This window comes from Gobio gobio, assembly GCF_949357685.1.
Source record: "Gobio gobio genome assembly, chromosome: 10".
Taxonomy (NCBI): domain Eukaryota; kingdom Metazoa; phylum Chordata; class Actinopteri; order Cypriniformes; family Gobionidae; genus Gobio; species Gobio gobio.
This window is the reverse complement of record NC_137116.1, coordinates 23,233,948-23,253,485: the sequence shown is the minus strand read 5'-3', so window position 1 is coordinate 23,253,485 and position 19,538 is coordinate 23,233,948. Positions and strand designations below refer to the sequence as shown.

The 19,538-nt window shown below is 37.5% G+C and overlaps 1 protein-coding gene across 3 annotated transcripts in view; it reads right to left on the bottom strand.

Annotated features, from left to right (window-relative positions):
- The window catches only part of grk5l (G protein-coupled receptor kinase 5 like), a 75,387-nt gene extending 56,788 nt beyond the window's left edge, over positions 1-18,599 (bottom strand). For all 3 annotated transcript variants that reach the window (XM_079827610.1, XM_079827611.1, XM_079827612.1), the window contains exon 1: positions 17,919-18,599. In XM_079827610.1, the coding sequence (XP_079683736.1) occupies positions 17,919-17,970 (52 nt within the window). In that variant the 5' untranslated portion in view covers positions 17,971-18,599. The remainder of the gene's footprint in view (positions 1-17,918) is intronic.
- Positions 18,600-19,538: the final 939 nt, after the last annotated feature.

The following is a 19,538-nucleotide window of genomic DNA, read 5'->3' as shown; positions in this document are numbered from 1 at the left end:
ACACACACAAAGTCAGATGGGGTTAGATGCAAGTATGTTGACTGGGAACACAGTCAGGATAGTGTGTGACCTTAAGGCAACTCAGCAGTGATTGTGAATCAGGTTTGTTCCTATTGTACAAAAGTCAAACTCCTTAGTTCTGCTGGCTCAGTTAGAGCAGTAGTTCAGACAGTACTTCTCCCATCATAAATAATACAATAAATACTAATATTAATATTAAATTTAAAATGATTATTAATTATTCCAAATCAGCATATTAGAATGATTTCTGAAAGATCATGTGACACTGAAGACTGGAATAATGATGCTGAAAATTCAGCTTTCAATTGATTAAACTTTTTTGTAATAATACTGTTTTTACTATACTGCATAATCTTATAAATCGCATAATATTGCATAAAGCATCATCTATAAATCACTTTTTGAGTGATTAGGTTTACAATAATACATGTACAAAATATTTTAAATATATATAGCATTTAAAAGGTACAATAAATAAATAAAATACATTTTTGCTGTAAAATTGTCATATGGTGCAAATAATGGACCTCATTTATTAATTTAACATAGAAACGAGCGCAGATCAGAGTGCAGAAACAGTGATAAAGAAAGAACAAAGAAGATAACATTCTAAACCTAACATTAATGATCGACTAATGAGCTTCGGTTGTTGGTCAGGAAAATAATCTAAATGAACAATGTTCTAATTACAAATCTCTACCAGATTTACTATGCTGCACGTAAGTTCAGCCGTTCACCAAATTTTTCTGTCGTCTGTTCATTTTGTAAATAAGGGACAACATGTTAATTGTACAAAACCTCATCTATATTAATGTTTAAATAAGCAGACAATGTTTAATACACAACCAAATATGTAAAGACTGGGGGAAAGACTGGAATTACTGACGACTCGTTTCAGGCAGTTCAGAAACAGTTCTTTCTTTTGGGAGACAATAGCTGGGTTTCCATACAAACGTGAAGCGAATCTTTTCAAAGTTTTGCAAAAAAAACTAAAATGTGAATTAGGAGCGTTTCCTTCAAGTTGTTTGAGGTGGTATTGGTAGTAACCAACAGTGAATAAAACAAGGCATGCAAATCGACACAGGACTGCAATTAGTTACGATTGGGCAAGTTATAAAATTTGCAAGCAGTGCAACTTGCAATCGTCAAATTGAATGTTATGCACAGAAGAAGAAATGCAGAATTTTTGATGAAGGCACTATCAGCAAGGGCATTACAATGACGTCAAGCCTCATACATATGGGAAAGACAAATTCATTAGGATTTTTGGGAGGTCATAGTGACCAGACATTTTACTCCCAATCTTTGGCTGACATTTCAGAATGTCAGAGGCCACATTTGAAATGTTCAACATTATTGACACCATTCAGCGGAAACAGCTGATTAGTCACATGGGTTTAGTGTTCTCTACGTCAGAATTTATTCGGCAAGTGCGGTTCCATCTCCCATTATTCACATTAACTCTTTTTCACACAAGTAAAAAACCACCACAAGCAAGTGTAGAAACTTTTTTGCAAATTAAGGGATTTTTTTCATAATAATGCATAAATGCAATGACTATCCATTATGACATGTAGGCATTTTTATATAAAAATAATATTGCGCCATTGACTTTAGACTAGGTTTCAGTTGGTCAATGGCGCAGTCGATTTCAGTTGCCTCAAAATAGCAACGCGCCAACAATGTGCTTGAACACACCTCGTTTTCAGACCAGCACGCCCATGGGCTCACAAATGGGCACAAATACATTTGCTATATAAACAACGTGGCGCAGGACGTGAAAATGATAACTGCGTCAGGCTGAAACTAGCAAAAAACCCTTGCGTCGCACCTGGTGCTGCATTGTGCCAGGTGTATGATAGGGCCCAAAATGTGTTTCTGTGTATAAAAATGCAGGCTAGACGCCCCTAACAGTTCCAAAAAACTCTCCCATGATCCTTTACTTTGAGCCCTGGACAGGATTGGGGGTTTTTTTGTACTATATTTGTGTATTAGAGATATGTATTTCGGGAAATTGGCATGTGGGTGTGTGAGTGTGTAAATCTGTCAATGTTTAATCCGTGTATACCTGTACCACAAAGGAATCATTAAACTCTTCCTGCGACTTAAGCCAGGTGTCGTATCTCTCTCTGGCACTATAAATAGCGACAGTGTGGAATGTGAGAAAGCATGCCGGTCTGACTGCCATCATGGTTGCTTTGTGCTACAATTACATAACACACAAGCATAACATAGCATTTGCATTCAAAGTGTGCCGCACAATGCTGTCACCGAGGCATCTCAAAGTCCACGGGAAAAGAATAGATAGCAATGGAGAAAAAAAATTGGAGGAGAGGCCAGTTACCTGCCCCAACACGAAAGATCAGGGAGAGGCAGATGGCATTTGATTATCTCTTACACCCCATCCTTTTACACACAGGTCGTTCTGGAAAACATAAAAAGCCTGTTGTAATCAGGGACGTTGCCTTAAATGGTTGCATGGAATGCCATCAAGTAATCTGACAATGGTTTCATTATAGAACTTCAAAGCAGTGAAGAAGAAATATGTTCACAGTAGTTGTTTTGGACAAGGGGTCAAAGTGGTTTCGCTATTCCTCGTAGAGCCCCTAACTTCCTCGCCAGCTGTTCTTGATTTCCTCTACACCACTGCCTCTCCCTCTGCCTCTCCCCCCTCAAGCTCCTCATATTCATCCCATGGCCTCCACCTGACTGTTCTTACGAGTTCAGGGATTTCTTGGTACATCATCACTGTCCAATAAGAACATTCTGAGCAAAATATAGCCCATTTTAGTGCTGCATTAATTATGATCTGAGCATAAATCCAATTTGTTTTGTGCCATTGATCTTTTTACTAACTGAAACCAAACTAAATAAATAAAAAATACAAGAAAGCTTTGTTGTTTTCTCCTGAATTGGAACAGCTGTTTTTTCAGCTCTACACAAGCCACACCCCTCACATGATCGGCTATTAAATAATTATATTTAATATGAATTTGCTTGTGCTTTCAATTACCAATAGTTGTGTGGTCCCTCTGCTCCATGAAACATTTTGCGATCCATTCCACAAAATATTAGGATTCCCCACCCCCACCCCAAAATCAACAGGGAAATGTCAACTGGGATTATTTTTAGAAGACCTCAGAATCTGTATTCTCTGTAATGAACACCAATCATGTCCCTTTCATTTATGAAGGATGTTGCTGTTTCAAGAATTGTAATATGCCAGGGAAAGTGGTGTAAGTTGAGCCATGTTTTGTTAAGTTGTCATCTATGCAAGCAAAAATGAAAAAGTGGTAATCATCATATCTGAGGACAGTTAGTAGCTGAAAGGCATCTACAGTATAAGACCATAGAAATAAAATTTCTCTTCCAAAAAAGGTTCCCCACATTAGGGGTGAGCTGTGCCATGTCATAGGGTAAAATGAAATTTCCTCTCTCTGTACTCACATGAACTGATTTAAATATGTTTTTAGTACATTAATGGATCTTGAGAGAGTCAATTTCATTGCTGGCTATGCAGGCCTCACTGAGCCATCGGATTTCAACACAAATATCTTAATTTGTGTTCCGAAGATGAACGGAGGTCTTACGGGTGTGGAACGGCATGAGGGTGAGTAATAAATGACATTCTTTTCATTTTTGGGTTAACTAAAACCATTTGGGTGAACCATAGATGTTAAAGGTTCTTCTTTGGAACCATCAATGCCAATAAAGAACCTTTATATTTAAGAGTGCACAATCACACAATGCACAATTCCAATGTCTTATTTTGCTGCACATTATTAACCCTGTAAAGTCTGACATATTAAATAACACTGAAAATTCTAGTAAAAGGTCTTTTACTTGCTAAAATTATAAACTATCAATCCGACCACAAAAGGCATGTAGACGATTGTGTACAACAGGCAAAGTTGGTTGATAATTTATAGGCCTTAGAAATGTGTCTATCATATGTGATTACAGTAGGCCAGGGGTGTCCAATCCTGCTCCGGTAGGTCCACTGTCCTGCAGAGTTTAGCTTCAACCCCAATTAAACACACCTAAACCAGCTAATCAAGGTCTTACTAAGCATACTAGAGACCTCCAACAGGTGTGTTGAGGCAAGCTGGAGCTAAACACTGCAGGACACCCCTGCAGTAGGCTTAAAGGGTTATTATCTGCATAAACCAGCCAAGAAAAGATTCATTGTTAAATATATTTTAGTGTTGTAAAAAAAGGCAAAAAAAAGGCAATTCTGGTAAATTATGTCAAAGGCAATGCTCACAATTTCTATTAGTAGACCCACTGGCACAGCTTACCCCAACGCCTCTGGCACACTTTACCCCCACAGCTACCAAAAATGCTTAATTGATTAATGAATAACATATTTTAAGCAATGGTTTTATAAACTATCAATTCATTAAAAAAAATTTACCTGCCATGCAAAAAATTTACTTCAACAGGCAAAAAAGTTGAGCCTTAATGCTGGTAATTTGTCTAATGTACAGCTCTGTACAATGAGCCAGACTCTAAATATATACAGCAGGAAATACACAGTGTGCTAGATTAAGTATGCCATATCTTACCCCACTTTCCTCTATATACGTAAAATTGGAAGTTATTCAAATTGTGCATCAATAGGACATTGTATTCGCTCAGACAATGCGATATGCAAAGCATGGCATGTTATCATGGTTTGTAATATGCAAAGCAAAATTTCAGATATGTAATGAGATATTCTACCAGTCATCTGTCCTAAATGACATGGTTGACACCATGGTACAGTGGTAATGGGCTAAATCATATTGATCCCAGTTTTACCACCAGAAGTAAAAGGCAAAAAAGCTCTAAACAAAAAACTATTTTAAAAAGCTGCTGATGAACACACAGGGTAATGCATGGGATTTTTACAGCCAGTCCAAATTGAGACTAAATATTTCAAAGTTGGCTCTGTTCTCACTCTCATATAATCACAAGCAGGCTCTCATGGAGAGTGAGTGGGCTGAAGGCGAGGTTCAGACTTCATCATGATGGACCTTCCCTTCCATTAGAGGCTCTCCACTCAGAAGAGCTTTTAAAACTTTACTACATTACGTCACACAAAAAAGAGAGCAAGAGACTGCATTTAAGGACAGGCAATGAAGCATGTTAAAAACCTTTAGTGGCAGATGAAAATTAAAGAAAACTCCCCTGCACTTCAGCAGGACAGAATGTGGTTAAAAGTTCAGCTGCTCTGACTCGAGAATTCTTAGCTTCATGTCAATGCCCTCACTGATGATGCAACCGCTGAGCTGTTCTTCATGGTGGAACATCAACAAGCACCTAAAACCTGTTGCTACATGCTGTAGTTTTATCAAAAGTTGTTCATTCTGTACTGTTGTGGTGAAAAAGCAAAATGGAACTCTATTTTACACTTTTACCAGATACAATGTCATTAGTCCCAAGTCCAAATTCTCATAACTGTAACATTTACAGCATTTCTCTAAACAGCAGGTGATACTCAAATATTCATCATATTACATTTCTTACAATTAAAATAAATAAATGAGCAAATGATTGAGCCAATCAATGTCTAAAGTTCTCCCTTATTTATTTACAATCTTAAAAAAATACAAAAGATTTTCGTAACGATGCCATATAGATAAAACATTTTAGGTTTTCAAAGAACCTTTCAGTGAACCGTTTTTTTTTTTTTATTAGTGTGAAGAACAATTTTAAATCTATAGAACTTTTTTCCAATATAAATAACGTTTTGTGCAGTGGAAAGGTGCCAATAATTATTTAAGAGTGTACATTCATTAACATAGACCTTAGATTGAAATGAGACAGATTATTTTACCCCAATTGCACCTTGGCCCAGTACTTCTAGGGGTATCAAAACCCAGTTCATGCAAACAACTATCTAATCATTCAGCAATGTTTTTTATGAGTACCAGGACAGCTCAAGGTCATGCTATCTTGACCTTTCCTTAAAGGGATAGTTCTCCCAAAAATGAAAATTCTGTCATCATTTACTCACCCTCAAGTTGATCCAAACCTGTATGAGTTTCTTTGTTCTGCGGAACACAAAAAAAGATGTTTAGAAGAATGTTTGTAACAAAGCAGATAGAGCAACCATTGACTACCATAGTAGGGAAAAAAATACTATGGTAGTCAATGGTTGCTCTATCTGCTTTGTTACAAACATTCTTCTAAACATCTTTTTTTGTGTTCAGCAGAACAAAGATACTCATACAGGTTTGGAACAACTTGAGGTTGAGTAAATGATGACAGAAATTTCATTTTTGGGTGAACTATCCCTTTAAGCTCTGTTCTAGCACCTCTTCACTGCTTACAATATCAGTGAGCGGCTCTTAAAGGAACAGTTTTAAAAAAAACAATCTTTATTTACTCACATTGACACGGCTTATTTCAATACGATAACAGTTTGTAATAACCATGTCAATCAATATCCAAAAAAATACCATAAATGGACAATTAAAGGGTTAGTTCACCCAAAAATGAAAAATATTACATTCTTCTTTTATACGAATTAAATTATTTATATTATAGTTTTATTAAAAAGGTCCTGGCTAATCCAAGGATATAACTGTTGGTCAGTTAACCTTTCTAACATAAAACAGTTGTCAAATAGCCTACTAAGTGTTTAGCTGATTACATCTTACTTCACATTCTATCACAGCTAAAACGGATGCTGGAATTTATGTTTGCCTTTTGAACAGTAAAGCCCACCTTCAAACATTTTGGCATTGAGCATGTTTACATACACACTGATATGATGAAAAACTCCCAAAAATCTGCTTTTTAAATGAACCAGTTGTCCCAGTTTACATGCAAACCAATAATCCATCAATGTAAGTAAACAGTTTACAAGAAGAAAAAATAGAACCTTACTCTAATAAAGGAAAACGGGTTAATGTGTTTAAATGACCACATGCATTGTCAGATTGTTAAGCATAATTGGGTTAAGAATGTATAAACACGCTCATTGGCGAACACTGTAACGCTCAAAATAATTAACTGGTTTGAGTAGAGCGAACACAAATTAAACAAATTAGTTCAAACTAAATAACTTTTATGCATATTTAGAACTTTCTTTTTCTTTTGAGCTCTCAAAACTGACACATTTTTAAATAATCTGAATTGTTTCATTGTTTTGAGTTTTATGATCTCGCTTCTTTTCATTTAGACTAACTTAAATTTAACCGAAACTGGGCTTGGATTTCTATCTCCCAGCATGCCTTGCCATGGCACTCAATGCCAAAATTAAGTGTTATATTATTATGGTTTTTGTGCCAAGGTTAACATTAAGTGGGAGATTTAGTAGTGTTTAATATTTTGTTATGCTAGTTTAGAAGAGTTTTTGTTGTTTGGGGGGGGGGGGGTTGTAGGGTTACCATCATGGTGACGAGTGGAGCATGAGCTTAGTTTGAGAACAGATATATGTTAAATGGATTACATTGCTGTCCTTATTCAGCAAGTGCTATGCTAATGCTACCAAAGCATTGTGTAACCAATTAACAGAGGTGGACAAAGTACACAACTCTATTACTCGAGTAAAAGTAAAAGTACCACTGGTCAAATATTACTCTGTTACAAGTGAAAGTTGTTAAAAACTAGTTTTACTTAAGTAAAAGTACAGAAGTACTTGCTTTTAAAAGTACTTAAGTATCAAAAGTAAATTTCCTTTTTTATGTCAATGCATTATTTCATTATTGTTGCATTGTTGTCTAAATGCACGCTATGCCATCATGGTCAAACATGCTAGCATACGACCACCTTGAACTAATTTAAATACTTAAAAGTTACAAAGCTTTTTACAAAGCTGCTGTCACTTTAAGGCAGAATGCACAAATCCTACACACTGATACACATCCGATATTCCCCCAACTGTTTACATTCACTTGAGACATAATCAACTTTGTTTACGTGAATACTTTCCAAAATGAAAATTGTGACATTTTGTGTGTATTGGTCTGTTTAAGTGCGAAAAAAAACGCAAAAGAAAGCTCTATTCAGTTCAGTACTCGAACTCTGGCATCTGAGAGGCACAAAAAAAAACAGACTGAACTGAGCTCTTTCATCATGCTTTTTCAGATTCATCTATATGTCTATGCTTCTCTTTCTCCCAGACATTTACATTTTGCAAAAAAAAAAAAAACTTTTAAAGAAAAAAAAATCATCCACTGACTTGCAAAGCTGCTACAGAAACGACTTTTGACTTTGAGGATCTTGATAGAAATGTAGTGGAGATATTTGTCTTTCAAATGTAGTGAAGTTAAAGTAAAAGTTTCCCTAAAAAATAATACTTCAGTAAAGTACAGATACTCAAAAAGTGTACTTAAGTACAGTACTCAAGTAAATGTACTTCGTTACTGTCCACCTCTGCCAATTAACACGTCCCTGACAGCAAAGGGACGCTGAAGCGTCTTTTTCTAGATTTTAACGTGCATATATTTCCCAAAGACCCTTCTATCTTCTCTTGATACATCCACATTTGAATAAAAAAAACATTAAAGTCTAACTTCAAACATAACCCAGCCATTTCAGTAGCACACGTGACTTTCATTCGACCACTTCTAAATGTAACTAATACCACAAGTCAGTCAACAAGTTAGTATGGATATTGACCATGTGGAATTAGATCAGACGGAAATGACATCAGCTAAAGCAACAGATGTCCGCTCTCAAACCAACTGGCCATTTACAACAAGTCAAATTCAATTTTCACGCCTATCAGTCTCTGCCCAACACAAGCTTCAGCACTTCTGCTACACATTTGTGTTGCCTGTACCACAATACATCCATCCAATGCGGCAGTCATTGCTAGACTGGGTGTGGATAATCAATATTTCAGCAAAATGTTATGTGAGAATAATGTATGCCTGGCCTACTCAAAGTAGCAATAATAATGGTAACAATAAAAAATAAAAATTACAAATCTTAGCCTTAAGAGCAAAATATATCCCATCGTTTTTATTTAGAGAAATTACAGATTTTTTTCAATAGCCATTGTTTGATTAAGCAGTACAGTAAAAATCTAGTTTAGTCTAAAAAAATCATGGTATGTTTACAGTGTTTCACCGAATGAGCACTGCTAAGAATTATGCTTAATTTTCAGTTATGCTATGTGCAACAATATATCAATAGGACCTACATACTTACTATTACTATTTTTAAACTAAAACATGTTAATAAATGAATAAGGGCACACTGACACTGACTTTGATTAATTTTCTTGAATTACTCAGAATAATGGATTGCCACAAACTTCTCAACTCTTATGCAGCTAATGAAGACTACATCATAAATTTACAATCACAACATGTACGCATTTGACACTTTTATCCAAAGCAACCTACACTGTGTTAAATGTACACATTTTTATGCATTCTCTGAGAATCAGACCCATGACCTTGGTGTTGCAAGCGTCATGGTCTACCGTTTAAATATCTTTAATATATATAGCCTATATTATTAATACTATTAAATTAGCTGTTTATTGTTAGAAAACTTAAAGGGTATATGACACACAGTTTCTACCAATCTCATGTTAATATTGAGTACCTATAGAGTAGTATTGCATCCTCGATATCTCAGAAATGTCTTTAGTTTTATCATATTTATAAGCTGTATCTTTCTTTCCGAAAACAGCCGAACTCGTGGAGGCATCGTGCAGTGGGCGGAGCTAAAGAGTCACGAGCACACACACACACACACACACAATACATCATGGCATTATACCTGGATAACTTTCGATTCACTATATGTTCGTGTTTACATTATATGCACTTGCGTGCGATTGCCAACAAAACAGACATTTGATGCAGTTTCACTCACCGCCTGCGGTTTCGACCCATGACCGGGAACTAACAAACACACTTGCAGAAACTCTGTTGCTGCTCCGAAAAAAATAAACTGCATCCACTGTTTCCTTAATGCTGGGATATTTGGAAAGCTGAACAAGGTTATCTTTCCCTCACAACCAAAAACACATTTCTTTAGTGACATTGTTGATTTTGTGGTCTAAAAACAAAATGACAGCGCTGCCGACGGCTCCCGAAATAGAACGAAGCTCGTTGATGGGCGTGCTCTTGCTCTCGCTCTGGTTGATGTGCAGAATGTATGAAATAGCATTAGACCCCCTTTTTACCAATTTTGGGCTAATGGCCAATAAAAGCACCACATTTTTTTTTGTGCAATATATTCAGTGTTGCTTAACTGTATACTGCCAGCAAAATCATTGCCCATGCCTAGTACATGCTTACTTTAGCAAGCATCACCTATATGATAGACTAACTACATAAGAAGATGCTTCTGACGGCAGAGTGCATTTTAACATAGGAACCTGTATATTAAGCTGTGTATTAACAACCTAATACCTCAATGCAGTGGTGCAACTTTTTAGCATTTGGCCAAAGCAGCAGCAGCAGCAGCACAGATTTCCCCCTCGTTATGTGTGTGACACAATATTTCTTTTTCACTCTAAGTTCTTTCTCCTTTCTTTTACTGCCTTGCATTCTCTATCACTCTTTTTGCTCCCTGTACTTGTCTCCTCATTTGCCTCTAACTACCTCTTTACATGGGTCTGGATAATGTTTATTCTTCAGGATTTCACACGGCACAGTTTCCAGCGAAGAGGAGCAGTCTGCCAGATCCAGACTTCTTGAATGGGAAGGAGAGCCCCTCGTCCACCGTTGTCAAGGGTTACGACGTGCACTCCACATCGCCTATGCTGTCTGAGGAGGCCAGGGTCAGATTACAGCCTTGCTTAGGAATTCACCCCCCACATCTCTCAGACACAGTCACTCACTCACTCCTTTGAAAAGAAACCAATACAATGCTACTTCCATGAGAGGTTGCCAAAGGAAAAAAAAATTACCTTAGGTCCTGGTTAACAGGGCTGCTCTTGGTTATTGTTCCATGGTACATTAATTCTGTCAGCTTAATAATGGAATAATCTACAAATTGGGATGGGTCAGGATGATTGAATAGTTACCCACCAATTGCCTAGCTGATTAGTGAGGTCAGTCGACTATATATTTGTTTCCCCCAACAGTTAAAAAAAATATGTATTCGGCGTCTCACAGTTTTTCACATCGCGCATAAAGTTCAACTTTTAATTAATTATACTACATATATAGACCACTGCAGGTTTTTTTCATCCTGTTGCACACCATATAGCTGTTTTTAAACATAATGCACTGATGGCTTAGGGCTGGGCAGTATGATGATATATATATAGTGGTAAGGATATATAGGGCCAGATTTACTAAACAGGGCAAATTAGCATGAGAGCGCAATTCCAAAAAAAAACAACGGTGATGGGAGTGGAAAGTTCAGCACATTATCTCCTGACGACACGCAAATAATTTGCATAATGACCAAGGCAATCTTCCAGGAGCAGCACAAATTAGAATCAGTTTTTTTTGGGTGGTAAATAATGGCGCAAAAAAACAGTAAATTGACAAGCGCAAACCTTAGTAAATCACCTTGCATGACTAATTTAAATACTTTTCTCCCATACATTTTGATTCTGAAAGGGAAACTCCAACAAATGCATATGCAAATAAGGTCAGCCACAAAGAAAACTTTGTCCACGCCTTTTAAGAGCAAATTTTTCACTGTGTGTCTGTAGCAAATCCTGAAAGTAGTTTTTTAACGCCAAAAGAGGGTTTGTGCTGGCGCAAGCTGTTAGTAAATCTGGTCCAAAGTCTCTATCGTTAGAGATTTTGCCATATCGTTTATATTGTGGTATGTAAATATATCAGCCTAGCACTGTACTACTTAAAGTTATTGAAACATTATAGTGTTAAAGAAACATGCATGAATAAGAAAATAAAGACCAGGAAGTGAATGTAAAAAAAAGATTTTTTTTAATGCACAATTAGTCACCATGTGATCCCAAATTCAGTGCTCTTTATCAGCGTATTGTGCTTGAAATGTCAGATACAAAAAAATTATTTCAAAATATATGCCTATTTCAATTATTCACGTAAACATAGTCAGATATGTCTTAAGTGAAACATAGCATAAACAGTGTAGTGTAATTAATACACTACGCAGGGATTATTTATACATTTAATTGTTACATTTCTGTATTATTATTTCATAATTTAATACTTTAGTAAAAAAAAGTAAGTAAAAGAAGTAAAGCACTGTATTATTATAGTAATTATTCTTTATAAAAAATTGGATGAAGATGCATCATGGGGCATTGAGAACCGTTTTATAATCGAATCGTTACCCTCTGATTTGTAATCAAATAAAATTGTGAGGTAAATGAAGATTCACACATCTATACTCAGATTTGATACTACAAATGATAGTGATTATTTTCCTCATAGATCTTTTACTGTTATTTGATTTACTGTTTATTCCACCTCCAAACCATAATTAATCAAAATGTTCATGAGACAAATGTAGGGGTTGGATGGTAAAAAGTGGGTGATCCATAATAGAATGAATCCTAATCAAATAAAATTTTGCTAAAATAATGCCTAAATAATAACCGTTATCAGTGATATTAGCTGAGGAGGAAAGTTGTTTCAGAAGAAGAATGCGTTATTACATTTAAGGATTATGAAGAAAACATATTTCTTTGGAATAACATCCACCAATGAACCGTTGCATAAAAAAACTAAACGGGGTCAGATTTGATTTCATGTTGACTTTACATCCAACTCTGAGCTGACCGTGGACTGAAGACAATCAGGCTATTTTTTATGTCCTATCTGCCTGTATTGTCTGTCTATAATAATGACACCAGATATCTGAGGTCATGAACTTGACTGATATGTTTGCCTTACGTCGTCTTGATATGTCTCCTCTTGCGAATGAACTTCCCTGATAAATTCAAACAATACTTGCAGCTCATGCTTGTGGAAATTGCCTAGGCTTAAAGAACTGCATAATGTTGGCATATGTGCATTGGAGGTTACTATAACTTTGGATCACCTCACTTGATGCAGCAGCTTCCACACAGTGTCTATACCGGACGCAAAAGAGGCTGTCTGTGTCTACACTGGACATGACAAGTGACCATTGCAAATGTATTTGTTCTTCATGTCAGAAGTACATGTCAGAAATAGAACAGGGCATCTGTTTACTGTTGGGAATTTGTTGTGTCGTGTCGCATCCAGTGTAGACAGCATCGCTGATTATAATGGGTTCTACTGTCTTTTGTCACGTCGCTCCGCTTGTGTTCGTTATAGACACTGTGTAACAGTAGGAAACGATGTCACTAGTGGTGGCAGGAAAGGGTGATCATGCAAATGCTGCAGTCACAGTGCTAGCTCAATTTATCATGTCTGCATTCTAATATGTTAGAGCGCAATTCATGATGTGACAAGAATGCATTGCATTCTCAGCAAGTTCCTATAGTATTGTCCTATATGAAATATGCCTTTACATCTCACAACTGTGACTTTACATCCTGCAATTGAGTGGAGCGAGAAACTTCTTTTTGTAAACTTTCTCACAAGTGCCACTTTTTATCTTTTACTGGGCTTACATATTATAATGTGTATTAGTGTAACATGTTTTCTGAGCTCTGACTACGTCAAAATGGACCGCCAGTTCAAAGAGAAAGTTAGAGTTTAACTGTCATAGGCTTATGGCAGGCTACATGAACACTCTCAGAAAAAAAGGTACAGCGTGTCACTTGGGCGGTACCGTAAGGTACAAAAATGTACTTTTAAAGTACTAATATGTACCATTTAGGGGTAAGTAAGGTAAAAGGATGTACCTTTTCACTTTTGTACCTTAGGGTGGCAGTGGCAGTGACAGCGACAGCGCTGTACCTTTTTTTCTGAGAGTGAATTGAGAATACTCAATGAAATTAAACATTCAAATTCAGTACCAATTAAGACTAAACACGGGGCCTACCTTTTCCAATGCCAACATGATGTCTGTGCCTGGTCTCCAAGAACAATATCATAGCAGACGTAGATGGGCTTTCTGTTTAGTTTGGGGCTGCCTGGCTCTGGCCGGACCCTCTAATGATTTCGGAAGCATGGCTTCAGCCATGTAAACAGACTGTGTGGCCTGTAAACTCTGCTTTTCCTGTTATCTGCTGCTAGTCGAACATTTGGACAAGAGTCTGCGTGCCTTGCGCCTCATTTTCTGCTCTGAACACAGCGTGATAAACAAATGTTGGGGGGGAGGCGCACACATGGACATAGAACAAACAAAGCAGACCCTTACTGAACAAGTGCTCTCTCACACACATGCACACACACAGAGGCTTGCACACATCAATAAACACACGACCACTTAAAAAAGGCCGGTTTCCTGATGTTCACTGTGTGTTCAGAAGGGTTTCAATTTGAATAAGAGCAGTAGCATGACGAGAAACATGTTTGCAAAAAGGCTTTTTTCAATATTTGTACAACGTTGTGAAATGTCCCGTTAACTATTAAACTATGAACACTCACCCACATTACCGTCCACACAAACACTCCGCAAAGCCTGCTGTCCTTTGAGAGAAACTCTTTTGTCTACTATCTGAAGTGTGGAAAAGCAAAATAAACCAAGCTTCTTTAAATTCTCTACACAGAGAAAAAAATGGTGTCAAAATTGGACCTTTAGGGGTACAACAGCTTGTCACTGAGGCAGAACCCTTAAAGCTACACTGTGTAACTTTATTAGTCTATTCTTAGCTAAAAACACTTAGTTCTTTCAAAAATATATGTGCTCATTAATGTATATTTACTTCTTTCAAGTAATAAAGTATTCTCGTAAGTTTATAATATGCCATTGAAAATACATAAGGTAATGGGATCTAACGGTGGTCGCCATGTTGCCCCTCCATCTTGAAAGTACATTAGCCAAAGAGGGACATACCCGTAAATTCAAGCTTCGCCTTTCTGTGCGTTAATAACTCCGTAAGTAATAATAGTTATTGTCATTGTAGATGTGTTTCAGAGTGTGTCATCGCGTAATTCAGTTGATGTCACCTCAGAAGTATTTTTGTGTCAACATACAATAGCGTAATGCTCACCTATTTGAATAATCATTCAGTTATTTTGTTATCAACAATGTTTATTCGTTTTTAGAAAATATTTTCTTGTAATGTATGTTGATGGAAATATGCATCAGGTCTGATCGGCATATTAACAATTGTTATACAGAGCGCACTGCAGTGCTAACGTTAAAGCGCCGCACACACTTTTATAACCCGACACCGCTTGTTAGCAGCAGCAGCGGCAGCTCCGCTCCTTTTAATGCAGCTGCATTTAGCGCCTATATATGGTACAATAAGCTCTGGTTTACGGTTACATTATACAAATGTAACTTATAAGTATAGTTATACAGTTCTTAACTGTGTATGTATATTTACCATCCTTATTTGTTCTCTCACAGAAACCACATTTATGTACATATCCACGCAAACCTGTTTATGCCTTGCAATTGGATGACTGAATAAACATTACTATCATCAAAGTTCACTCTGGATTAGCTGCAGTTCTTTCTAGCCGAATAATTAGGCCAGTTTAGTTCCATCCATCCCACTGCGCACAGAATATCCCACAGGCACCATGTCGAATGTGGACGAGGTCGAACTGGAAGCCATGTTAATCTTGGACTAAATCGGCCACCGTAGGAGTTGAAACGAAATCGGAATTGAGAAGAACAGAAACTAAAATTCACTGGATGGTCATATACCTTTTCACCACTAGATGGGGGGAAATATCACACAGTGTAGCTTTAAAAGGGCATATTTGTACCCTTTTTTTTACCACAAAAAGGTTCATAGTAGTACCTTAAATGGATAGTTCACCCAAAAATGAAAATTAGCCCATGATTTACTCACCCTCAAGTAAATAAAAAAATAACCGTATTTAAAACTTTACAAACTATAATCTCTAATTTCCGCTAACTGTTGCATGCGCGTTTACAAGAGACTGGCGTTCCAGCGTAGGACGCTCCGATGAGAATATGCTAGTTCTCACGAGAAACAAGTTTTGTGTTGCTCTATCTTCTGCGCTTCCGCATTCGTCACCCAAACTTACTCTACGCCTGCGTCCTAATTCATACGCTGGAATGCCAGTCTCACGCAAACGCGCATACGACAGTTAGCGGACTGCCATTATAAATCTTGGAAGAGCCAGGACATTTTTAATATAACTCCGTTCGTATTCGTCTGAAAGAAGAATGTCATACACATCTAGGATGACTTGAGGGTGAGTAAATCATGGGCTAATTTTCATTTTTGGGAGAACTATCCCTTTAAGGTACGTATTTGTACTTGTCTCTAAGGTACTAAGATGCAACTTTTAGGGAGTAGAAAAGGTACAAATATATCCTTTTAAGAGTACTGCCCCAGTGACAAGCTGTTTTACCCCTAAAGGTAAAATTTTGACACCCTTTTTCTCTGTGTGTGTACATTATTTGTCTATATTCAGTTAGATCAGCTAACATTACTGGGCTAGGCTAGTGCTCTCTGTTCAACAACATAGTGAGGGTACATTGTAAATCTTACACTTGTCAAAACAAGTGCCTGTCATTTATGGTAAACTCTGGGCTAAGGGCAACAATGAGCATAGGAAATGAATGTTTGGGCTTGTGCCAGTTCACAAGAGAATTTTAGTAATTAATGGAGCCAATGGTGCAAAACGTTCATCCATGGCTAACAAGGTTCACCAGCTCCATATTTTACAATTTTTGCTGAACGATGTCTTAACTGAGCTCTGAAGGATCACAACAGATGGCAAAAAGCACAAGGTGAAAGACACACTTGAGATGTAACTAGAGATTAAGATCGCAAGAAGCAACATTTGAATGACCGATTGAATTGTAACTGTAGATTGGTATTAAAAGATATTCAAGAGTTAGTGATTCACATAATCAGATTTACTTTCTAAAATTAAAGTGTGAATGGTAAATGCAATCTTGTTTAATATCATGTTCCTTTTGAAATGGACAGACAAATAAGTGGCTACCATATACCTTTCCTTTTCGAGACCCATCAGGACCCCATTATAATTTTCCATGATGCACACAGGTTCAAGAGAGCAGCTTTGCACTAGGAATGCAGCTAAAAAAAAAATTTTTTTTTTCACGCTGATTGACAAAATGGGGAAATGTCAAATTAAAAATTATTGCTATATCATCTGTCCTACGGTAATTCCATTCAAGGCCTGACAAAAAGACAACACATACTACAACTCTTTATACCCTTGTGGTCTTGGTTTACATTTGGCTCATTCTGAATCTAAATCAATTCAAGCTTCAGCGTAATAATGATCGTCTGTCGAGGCCTTAGCCTATATCATAACACCAGTAAAGGAAGTAGCGGTTATTGTGGTATTCGTGGTAACGAAGACAAGCGTAGTTCACATCGTCTTATCGACTGCTGACCAGAATTGACGGACCTACCGAGTTAATATCAGCCAGTAGTGCGTGTTTGTGTGGAAAAACGTTAAAAAGGTGGCAGCTGTAACATATCTACCATTTCCTTACAGACAGCTCACGTCATGTAGCCTACCTCACTGGAAACGTATATCGTATAGAAAACACCACCAAAAGGCGAGAAGTTTGTGGTCTCTCTACACTTAATAACTTGCATTCAAACAAAATCACGATCGCTTTTCAGCGCGTAAAACGGATGTGGGAAGCTGATGTTCTCGGGCGTTCAACCAGTAACACGTACCAACTGTCAAACGATACAATGTTACAGCATTATGACGCTGGCGTTATGACTTTGGTTCCAGATGAAAGAACCGCTGGAGGTGTTCAATACTAAAACAATGTTACATGTCGTACTGGATAAATTCACGCAGCATCTGTTTGAGATTACATCATCACAAAAGGTGCACGAGCAGCGGTTTCACGGCTTTTCCTGGCTGTAAAAACTACAACAAACTACATAGCTACGATTAAAACAATAACAATAAATCACATTTTCGCGTACTCACCCTCTCTTGCCTTTAAGAGTACCGTGTTTGCAACAATATTCTCCAGCTCCATCAAAAAACCACCGTGATATTGCCGTGGAAGCCGAAGAGTAGCCTAGATAGAGCTCCTTATTGCTCCTCCCAGCAGAATACGCTATTTTCCGTCCTTATAAAAGTATTTAAATCAAAACCTAGGCATTTTAAATGATCAACACACGTATACAGATGCAAAACATGCAGAAATCGCTGACACACGCGTGTGGTTGTTGTAGTTTGCGCCACAAAACGCGTAAGGAAGGCATTGCCTGTTGAAACAGCGTTGTCGAGCCACTGGCCACAAGTCCCGTTAAACCGTACATGCCAAAGACAGCAGGCCGAGGTCTACATCCTTTGAGGGTGCACGGCAGAAAACGAGTCGATCATAGATGAGTTGTTGAAGTGCCGCTGTCACTATCAACGTGCTCCCTCTCTCGGTGCGTAATCGAAGCAGGGCTGGGTTTCTGCTTTCAGTTGTAATTTTTGGCTGGGTCCCAAGCGGCTTTCCCCGTGTCTCCGTTCAGATTTACAGCGGTAGAGCGGCGTTCAAATGGCGTAGCGATGCGAAAGGATGAGCACGCGCGCGGTTATAACAGTATATGAGATTCATCTTTAGCGCTTGTCATGTTTCCTTGTCATTCCTATTCAACAAGCGTTTGAAGGGGCGTGTTCAAATGCAGCTGTGACGCACGGGCCTTGAAGAACAAGCATGCATGGCTGTCAAAGGATATTTGATAGCAGCACATTCATGCCGCTCCCGCTCTTTCAGTCGGCACTGGGAGCAATAATAGAAAGTGGGATAGCCCTGGATTGAAAGTCAAGGCCAATAAATAGCAAAGACGAATTAGCCTACACTTGTTTCATTTAAGTGGGGCCATTTCACTTAACTTAACATTTTGTACATGGCGTGTACAAGCGAGTTGATAATTAGACCAACCAACAGAAATTCGATTCGTGGTATTGCTTTTATAAAACAATTCAATATATTAATACTCAATTCAACTTAACAACCGGTTAGTTTGTATAGGCTAATTTTGCTTTGCATCAAGTTTTGCGTGTCACCAAACACAGCACATACTGAAATCCGGACTTGAAATTTCAATGGTAACAAAGAAAATTCACCTCCCAAAGGGTTTTCTAATCACCCGGTTCTAATGCCACTCCGGGATTTCTGTTTTTCATTCCCACTCATGAGAGAAACTCGCATTAGGAAGAGTGAAAAGCGACGAACACTAGCTGTTACAGTCCCCCTGTCATTGTGCTTTGTTATAGTTATTTTAAGTAATATATCATAATAATAATAATAATAAACACTTTTAAAGCCTATAAAGTGAAATTTAGGGCATTTTCTCCCTAATGCCATTGCTGTACATTTGAGGTATTCTCAAATACTCTGAGCTTATTCAAATGAAACAATCATTAAGAGAGTATAAACTGTATTACTCACAATAATAAAAATGCAATTTAGTCTAATATATTCCCTGTAGCCATGACGTGCCCTCTTCTCACTATATTAAAAAAGTACCTGTCGTCTAAACTTCAAACTTTAATGTCCTTCTCTTCTTCTCTCCAAATGCAAAATCACCCCCTAGCTACCGATTAATG